Genomic DNA, 9,505 nt, shown 5'->3' with positions numbered 1-9,505 from the left:
CCAGCGCCCCACTCTTAAGGAATACATAACGGCGACGCTAGCAACTTTGTTACTTAGGTTGGAATAAATTGAGACCCCCCCTAAATGAAAAAAAAATCACTGCTCAGGAGGGGCGGCGCTTGTCGCAAGGGGGCTCAGTCGGGGATCTCCCGGGGTTCAGGAGGTAGGGGTCGCCTCGCGAGAGTCTGAACAGGTGGTCGTTGTGAGTTTCTTTGGTTTTGTGTTATGTCTTTTTGTCGGGCGCGTGTCGCCCCGCAGGGGGCTTTGGTGGGCCGCACGGTGGAAGTGTGGCGGCCGGTGGGCCACAGTCGTGCGGCTGAGGTTGGCTGGGGCTGTGTTCTGCTGCAGTGTAAGGGCCCTTGGCAGCTGGTTCCCGCTTCCCCTCTCAACCTTTCAAGTCACGGTCAGCAAGCACACCAGATTCGGCAGAACAGAACCATGAGAATACTGTTAAGGGAGACAGGAGCACAGAATCCATGTTCTGTACCCAGCAAAGCCTGCTCACCGGTGCTTGTGTGTATGGGCTCTTCTGATGTCTTCCCTGGGACGTGCCTGGCTGGGGGGGTACCATAACATGGTTTCCTTCCACCTTCACTTCACTTGATCCCAGTCCACCTCACCCCGCCTGGCAGCCGCTCTGTCGTCCTACAGGGGGCCTTATGTACCGACAGGCGGTAGGCTCGGGGCTAACCGTCAGCGCCTTCTTCCATTTCCTCGGTGCTGATCCCTCACGAACTCCCTCACCTCACAGGCATCCCCACTCGCAAAAGTGGGAGGCTCACCTGTGGGATCCAACGGTGATCCGCACAGACGTTGCCCCCGGAAAACGGAACCAGGGCAGGCAGATCTTTGGGCGGGGCCCCAGCGTGAAGCATGTAGGGACTAAACATAATATCTCTCCCTGCTAGAACACGTTATTTGGTAATATAGTGCATTCCCTATTGCAAGGTATCTCGCCTGTAGCCTACAAAAATCGTATGAGCACAAAGTTTGTGCCACAAACAACTCTGGCTGCCTCCATTGACCGAGCCCAAAGTCACATCAACGCCTCTCGGCCTAAATTCCATTGTCGCACATCCTGCCCTAGCTACCGGCCTGTACGGATGCAGAGGGGCCCCGCCCCTTTTCCGGCTTCGAGGAAGCCGACACCCAACTTGTCTTGTGAGCGTTCAGGTAGCCTTACTCGTCGTGCTCTCTGTTTGGGTTTGTTTCCTGAGCTTACTTACCTTGCCTTCATTACAGCAAGTGCCTACTAAGGTTCTGGCATAGTGTTTTAACGCTTACGTGTGTGTGCCGTACTGTACGACAGCTGCTGCACATACAGCGGCGGCTGTGCGCTGCTTCATCATACGCGTTCCTCTAAGCCTTCAGTATGATGTACCAAGTTTCCATGATATGCCAATTTCCAACGAGCATTAGCTTTTTTGCAGTCTTTGTGGCTCGAATCGCCCATTGCCCATCGTATGGCTTCACATCTCACGCAGTTTCCACTTCAAGACTATGCCGAGATGCCGAAGACTATAATCCTTTCCCCCGCTCGACAAAGAGGCTCTGGTCGAAATGCTCAAGGACCAGCACCTCCGGGGTGAACACCGGCACCAAAGACTCACTCGCCAACGACCGATGGGTCCTTGGGAGGCGTTCATCAGCAAAATGTGCAGCAGTCCCAACCGAGTGAGTGCATTGCCTGCCCTCACAGGCCATCATAGGCAACCGCTAAAAGGTAGGACCGAGAAGGCGGAACTGGGCCGCTTGTCCCGAAAAGGTGCACGACTACTCACTGGATGACAGGGGGTCAATTGGAAGAGTAACACAAACCAGAGACCATCCTTCTGTAGCGAAGCCTGAAAGCGAGGAAGGCTGAGGCCGTGGAACGAAAGTTGTAGCCGGAGGACTGACGACGATGCCAGTGGTGCATTGCACAGCGAATGTAGAGCCTAATTAAGACACTCGCGGTGCAGGGTGAGAGGAAGGCCCGTTATATGTCGCTTCGTTTGTGAGAAGATGCCGTTGATGCGGCTGTGGGGTGAGGCAGGGATTCTGCTGCAAGATCTGCCATCTGGGGGCAGCCTGAAGGGACAGCAACGGTTAAAGGTACAGTGATAAGCAACAGGTGGCCGTGAAGCCCGCCGCCAGAATGATCTGCTTCGTGATGATGGAGATTCGTTGCTGGTGTGCGTGGCAACCTTGCTAGGGAAAAAGGTTCTTGGGAAGCTATCGGTGGACGAGCTGGACCACATCAAGGTCTACAGTCAAGGACCACATTTGAATCTTCCAGGATACAACAGCACGTAATGTATTACTGCTGGATAGAAGCCTGTGAGATCTCGTACAGCAGCATGAAACAATGTCCTGTCCAAGATGATGTGTCTTCGAAGTTACATTCATACAGCTGCATGTACAGCGGCGACATACCAAACAGCGTCTTCCATGCATCTATCCATGCTTGCCGTACCAAGGCCGCGCGTCGTGCATGACCGCCAGCCAACCCATCCCAGCCTACTCTAGCTATCAAATCTTGCCTCCCCCCCAAACGAAGGGCGCATCTGACATCAACGTAAACGTGAAGCTGTTCAATCCATAGCCTTGTAAGTGTCTGCATGCAGGTGTCCCTGCACATGGCGTACTGAACGCGATTACCACATGATGTGCTGCCGCCACATGTACCTCCATGCAGTGCCCCTGGGTAATGGTACGGAAGTGCGCCAGAGACGCCGCGTTGAACATGATGGTCATATCCCTGCAACCCGCTAGCTAAGCCTGCTGCTATGAACTATACATGCCGTCTCCATTACCACCGACGTCATCACTACCGTCGCCCGCAATGCCTCCGGTGTACGGGTGGTGGGCCAACTGGTTTGATGTGTGTACGTTGCCGCCTGGTCTTCCGAACGCTCCTGCCGGACTCCCCAACGTGGCCACCAGGTGCTCCAAAGACTTAACCACGGATCGTAAGCCTGCTGCCTGCGGCGGTGCCGACACCGCAGGCGCAGCAGCCGCGGAAGCAGCGGCGGCGACTGCCTGACGTGCTGGCGGCCGCACACTGGAGGACGTCATGCCTGCGGTGCCAACGCTGTTGTTGCGGCCGAACTGCGGAGGGCATCACATATAAGGGGAGGGCGCAGACTCACACATTTTCGGGTGCAGTTCAAATTGCCAAGGGACACATATCTAGGCCTGCCGTACCTGATGATACCACACATGGACATGACTCTTAACTCAACGGGGGTGGAAGCAATGCGGAATTAGGCAGGACATTTGGCCTGACGGTCTGCAGCACGTGAATGCAAGATCGGCTCGCAGGTCTATCTTTAGCAGCTGGCAGCCAAAAAGGCCTCTCGAGATGCTGGGATGCGCTTTAGCGTGGTATGATGGTGTGCACAATACTGTATGGCAGCCGCAACACTATCGCACACGTGGGCGAGCATACGTGAGTTCGATGCAGAGTCACATGGTGCGGTTCGCTTGAGGAGCACACGGTTTAAGGAGGAGAGAAGTAAGATAAATACATAGCAGTGCACATCAGCACAATTGCACGAACATAACGATGAAGTAGATGTGCAGATGTAAGGACTACATACACCTGGCTGAAGTCAGAGCCACCCTCCGCCGGCAGAAAACTGTTGCGAACATCAGTTGTGAGCCAGAGTCTTCAAGGACTGCCTATCATAAGTCGTACAACATTTTCGCATGTGCAAGGACTCTTGATCACTATTGCAGGACGTTTTCCAATTCTCACCAATGCAGCATCGTACAGGGACGCCATGCTCCTTGAGGACAGCCGCACGACAGACTCGGTGACATCCCTGGTGCCGGTGCCGGTGCAGGTGCAGGTGCCAGCACCGACAACATCCGCCGCTGCAATCTCCATAGCTGCTGCTGCAGCCGCAGCCGCCGCAGGATCGACCGACATACACAGACGATCTGCTGCGCCAGTTCCGCAGCCAGCGCTAGCTGCCATACGGTCTGCACCGCCGCTGAAGCAAATGCCGCTGCGGTCACGGCCATGTGCATGACTGTTGCTGCCGGAAGCGCCGTGCTGTAGCCGTTCAGCCTCCGCTCCACCGCCGCGGGCAGCCAGGTCCAAGGGCCCTGCCGGCAGGCCGGCCTGGGGTTTCCAATAAAAGAACACCACTCAATGTATGTATGCCACGATCAGCCAGCACTTGCTGCTACTGTGCCGACACACGGACTCTCTGACCCATCTATCTACCGACATACCCATAGCTACCCACATACCCACAAACACATAATGCACTCACTCGGTTGGGACTGCTGCACATCTTGCTGATGAACGCCTCCCAATGACCCATGGGTCGTTGGCGAGTGAATCTTTGGTACCGGTGTTCACCCCGGAGGCGCTGGTCCTTGAGCATGTCGACCAGCACCTCTTTATCGAGCGGGGGAAAGGATTCCATCTCGGCATAGTCTTGAAGTGGAAACTGCGTGAGATGTGAAGCCATAGAATGGGCAATGGGCGATTTGAGCCACAAAGACTGCAAAAAAAGCTAATGCCCGTTGGAAATTGGCATATCATGGAAACTTGGTACATCATACTGAAGGCTTAGAGGAACGTGTACAATGCAGCAGCGCACAGCCGGCACTGTATGTGCAGCAGCTGTCGTACAGTACGGCACACACACGTTGGCGTTAAAGCGCTCTGCCAGAACCTTGATAGACACTTGCTGTAATGAAGGCAAGGTAAGTAAGCTCAGGAAAACAAACCCAAACAGAGAGCACGGCGAGTGAGGCTGCTTTCACCTGCTGGCAACCGACCTCAAAATCAGGAAGAGGCTATGAACCAAAACCACACGTTTCCACTGGTCACCTTGCACTATTAACACCCATCATGCCTTCCAAAAGAGTCAGGGTTACCATCGTTTATAGGGGTTTCCTGCCGTAGGGGTTTCCCCAACGCGTGACGGTGTGAGTGAGAGCGAGCATAGAGATAGTTTGACGGGCTAAGAGCTAACAACGAGTCTGTTGCAGGTTATGGACGGCATCCGTACGTAACACATACATGCTCACCATCCCCTTCATTTCACCCACGCACATTGGTCTTGGCAGCAGCCCCCCGGTGCATGATAGCCGCGATATCGTACGCTCGCGCGGCTCCCACCTCCGACCGGAACGCTCCCAAGTAAATCTGCCTGCCCTGGTTCCGTTTTCCGGGGGCAACGTCTGTGCGGATCACCGTCGGATCCCACAGGTGAGCCTCCCACTTTTGCGAGTGGGGATGCCTGTGAGGTGAGGGAGTTCGTGAAGGATCAGCACCGAGGGAATGGAAGAAGGCGCTGACGGTTAGCCCCGAGCCTGCCGCCTGTCGGTACATAAGGCCCCCTGTAGGACGACAGAGCGGCTGCCAGGCGGGGTGAGGTGGACTGGGATGAAGTGAAGTGAAGGTGGAAGGAAAGCATGTTATGGTACCCCCCCCAGCCAGGCACATCACCTGTGAATACATCAGAAGAGCCCATACACGCAAGCACTGGCGAGCAGGCGTAGATGGGTACAGAACATGGAAGGTAACGAGGGCACCTACTTGATAACACCCAGAAACACGGAGGACGTGTCACCGCTTTTCTTTCGACCCTTCTTGCCGGTGGTGTCGCCCGTCCTGGCTTGCTCGCTCGCATTTCCATGGGCACAGCCGAGCTCAGGGAGGGCGCCATCATCATCACCGCCATCATCGTCATCACCATCGTCATCGTCATAGCCGCCGTCATCGTCATCGCCGCCGTCATCGTCATCGCCGCCGTCATCGTCATCCCCGCCGTCATCGTCATCCCCGCCGTCATCGCCATCACCACCACCGTCATCGTCATCGCCGCCGTCATCGTCATCGCCGCCGTCATCGTCATCGCCGCCGTCATCGTCATCGCCGCCGTCATCGTCATCGCCGCCGTCATCGTCATCCCCGCCGTCATCGTCATCCCCGCCGTCATCGCCATCACCACCACCGTCATCGTCATCGCCGCCGTCATCGTCATCGCCGCCGTCATCGTCATCGCCGCCGTCATCGTCATCACCACTGCCGTCATCGCCATCAACGCAGTCATCATCATCGCCGCCGTCATCGTCATCGCCGCCGTCATCGTCATCGCCGCCGTCATCGTCATCGCCGCCGTCATCGTCATCCCCGCCGTCATCGCCATCACCACCACCGTCATCGTCATCGCCGCCGTCATCGTCACCGCCGCCGTCATCGTCACCGCCGCCGTCATCATCATCGCCGCCGTCATCATCATCGCCGCCGTCATCGCCATCGCCGCCGTCATCGCCGTCGCCACCGTCATCGCCGTCGCCGCCGTCATCGTCATCTTCGCTGTCATCACCGCCATCAGTGTAACCGCCGCCGTCGTATTTGCCACCATCCCCACCACTGCCATCGCCACCGCCGTCATAGCTACCACGGTCACGGCCGCTGCTGCCGTCATCATCATCATCATGATCATCACTATGAGCGCCTTCACGGCCAACATTGCCAGAACCGCCGCCGTTTCCGGCCCCGGAGGTGTTTGGTCCGGTACACAGCGGAACCCGTGGGGTTGCACCGGGTAAGGAGACGGCGGTGGCGGTGCCCGTACCAGCTGTCCCGCAAGCGCCCCAGGGGCCTGGCTCCCATTGTGGTCCTTCATAGGGTTCAATTGTGGGGCCGTGCATAAGGGCGTCGGTAAGGAGTCTTAAGGAGGAATTAAGAGGAATACATCAAAGCCAGGAGGGGAGGACAAGAAAACAAATCAAACGACAGTTAGTTGCGGCGTCTAACTCACCTGCAAGTGGCGTCACGGTGTTGACACATCTGCCATCGCCGATGAATTCATCTCCGTCGGATGGGTAGGCCCAGTCGACCATACGGCCATCGGCATGCCCCCCTCCACGTGCTAGTTCCGGCTGCAGTAATTGCTGCGGGTACCTGTACTGCTGCTGCTGCTGCTGCTGCTGCGGCTGCTGCTGCTGCTGCTGCTGCTGCTGCTGCTGCTCGAGATCACGTTGCTGAGGCGGACGTTGTTGGTCGCAGTCATACTGGTGATGGTGGTGAGAATGCCGCTGCTGCTGCAGCTGCTGTTGGTTGTACTCGTGGTGTTGGTAGCGGTGATGGTGGTCATCATGCAACTGCTGTTGAGGTTGTTCATTGTACCCTTGTTGTTGTTGCCTCTTTTGCTTCGGCCGCTGTTGCGTCTGCAGCTGATGATGTTGATGGTACCGCTGCTGGCGAATTTGTTGTTCGTACTCTTGCTGCTGCTGCTGCTGCTGCTGCTGTAGGTGTTGGTGGATCCTTGGCTGATGCAGCTGATATTGTTGCTGGTACTCCCATTGCTGGTCATGCTGCTGCTGGTCCTGTTGCTGGTACTGTTGCTGGTCCTGCTGCCTACGCGTCTGCTGCTGGTAATCCTGCTGCTGGTACTGCTGCTGCTGGCGCTGCAGCTGACCATACAGCGGGTGGTGCTCCTGCTGCTCTTGCTCCTGGTACTGTTGCGAGGTGTAATGCATGTGTTGCTGCTGTTGCGGCACGTGTTGCTGTTGATATTGTTGGTCGTAATAGTGGTACTGCTCGCGGGGATGGGATGACGGCATGGGAGGCATCAGCTGATCCGTTTCCGGATTCTTATCCGTAGGACGGGCACCAGAGCCGTTGCCGTGCACTATGTGGGACACGGCAACGGATTCAGGGGCTGCCCTGTTGCCACCTCGAGCAGTAGCAGCGGCAGAAGCATGTGTACCTGTGGAGGCAGCAGAAGCACCCGTACCACCATATGCGTCATGCTGATTCACAGAATGGCTGCCGGTGATGCAGCCGCAGCCACCTTTTGAACTGCGGTACTGGTATGGGAAGGCACCTGTTGTTACGACACGATTTTGGCTCGTGCGGACGGTTTCGGAGGTGCCACCCAAGGACACGTTTGAGCTCGGGCCTGCCCCGTAGGGCGAATATCTTTGGTCCAGGTGCTGGGCGTGCAATAACTTCTTGTACTGGCGGGCATGTCCGCTCAGGTGTTGCTGCTGGTGCTGATGATGCGGCGGGAGGGTCGGCAGCTGTCGAGGCTTCTGCTGCAATTGCGGCAGCAGCACCTGCTGCGCGGATGATGGCTGCATTGATGGCGGCAGATGTTGCAACGACCGTGCCTCTTGGTTTGTTGGTTGACTGTAATGTACGCCAGCCGACGAGTAGCTCTGATTTGGGTTGTAGCGATTGAGCATGTGTGCCTCCCCTCCCGGCGCCTGTGTCGTCGTTGCAGACCGTTGCCCCGGGGCACAGCCGCGGCCGCCATCGCAAAAGCCACCGCCACAGCCCCAATCTCCCATGGCGCCCCCCGGATGCCAATTTTGCCCCGCCGTATGGTCTGGCGGCGGGCTGGCGGCGGCGGCGGACCTTGCTGCTGTCGGTCCATGACGGTGGAAGGATGCAGCAGGTGGTGCGTTGGTCGGATAGGTGGCAGCGGGGCCCTGTGGAAAATGGTACAGGACAAGAAAGGCCGTGGCAGTTGTCAGGCTGGGAAGATGGGGGAAGCAAGACATGAAGTGCTCGACATCTGCGATGCCGCTGTCGCGTACACGTGGCTGGGTAGGATAAAGTGCTGTGCTCAGTAAGGGCAACACGCATGCCGCAATCAAAGCGCCAAGCAGAAGGTCTTCTTTAGGTCGTGTCGTAATATCATCCATGCTGCTATACCTCCAAAATTGAGGAATGCGGGATCTGCATACAAAACGCTGTAAAGAACCTATCAGTGCGTGTCGTGGTTTGTGCGTGTAGTTATACTACAGATAGGTGTAATGAGACGATATAAAATGCGGCACATGGCGTTCAGGCGCAGGGCGCAGCAGCCTTAGGCGCTAGCCACAGTGCACCATGCACTGGATGCGGGTGCTCAGGCGCAGGGGGATACTTAGGGGCGTACCGGTCCAGATGCCGTACTGCCACCATCATCGGAGCCGCCGCCGCCCCAAGGATTCATGATGTCCGCCGCACCATCATCGCCTCCAACCCCATAATACGAGATATGACTCGGGGGCAGATTCATCGCGATGACCGGTAGCACCCCATCAAGTCCTGAAGTCAGTTCCTCAACAAGAAAGGACGAAAGGAGGGTGCGGGACCAGGTCGTCTGAGGACGCCTGAGGCTTAGGAACCTGCCCGCGTTCTTCCAGACAAAACTCATGTTCAATGCTGACAAACCAAACACAAATCATGGCGCCTCGATGCAACATCACACTCTACACGCACTAAGCATATAATCGCGAGCATGCAGCGCAGCGAACGCGCAACGAAGACACCTTGAGGGCAGCGTGCCACGACAGGCATGTGCATACACCTCCATACCTTGAGCTTGCAACGCGGGTGCAGTGACGCGCCGCTTCTGGTTGTGGCACCCACCGCGGCTAAAGCAATTCGTATGTTGGCGATTGATCCAACTGGATTATATCTGCTGCTGCAAGCTGACACACTGGTGCAGCTAAACGCACGTATACGTGTCTATGTAGGCAGTGAGAGGCAGGGAATCTAAAG

General features: G+C 56.7%; 1 protein-coding gene across 1 annotated transcript; it reads right to left on the bottom strand.

The window, feature by feature from the left end:
* Positions 1-1,518: 1,518 nt before the first annotated feature.
* VOLCADRAFT_92644 (uncharacterized protein) lies at positions 1,519-9,158 on the bottom strand (the record flags this gene model as incomplete). The annotated part of the gene is made up of 9 exons (XM_002951974.1): positions 1,519-1,578; positions 1,611-1,630; positions 1,782-1,860; positions 2,923-3,090; positions 3,740-4,108; positions 4,263-4,442; positions 5,120-5,340; positions 7,722-8,445; positions 8,898-9,158. 9 exons carry the CDS (start codon positions 9,156-9,158, stop codon positions 1,519-1,521), a joined length of 2,082 nt encoding a protein of 693 aa, XP_002952020.1.
* Positions 9,159-9,505: the final 347 nt, after the last annotated feature.

This window comes from Volvox carteri (genome assembly GCF_000143455.1).
Source record: "Volvox carteri f. nagariensis unplaced genomic scaffold VOLCAscaffold_27, whole genome shotgun sequence".
Classification (NCBI taxonomy): Eukaryota; Viridiplantae; Chlorophyta; class Chlorophyceae; order Chlamydomonadales; family Volvocaceae; genus Volvox; species Volvox carteri.
Note: the sequence above shows the minus strand (reverse complement) of the source record. Positions and strands in the feature narration are given on the sequence as shown.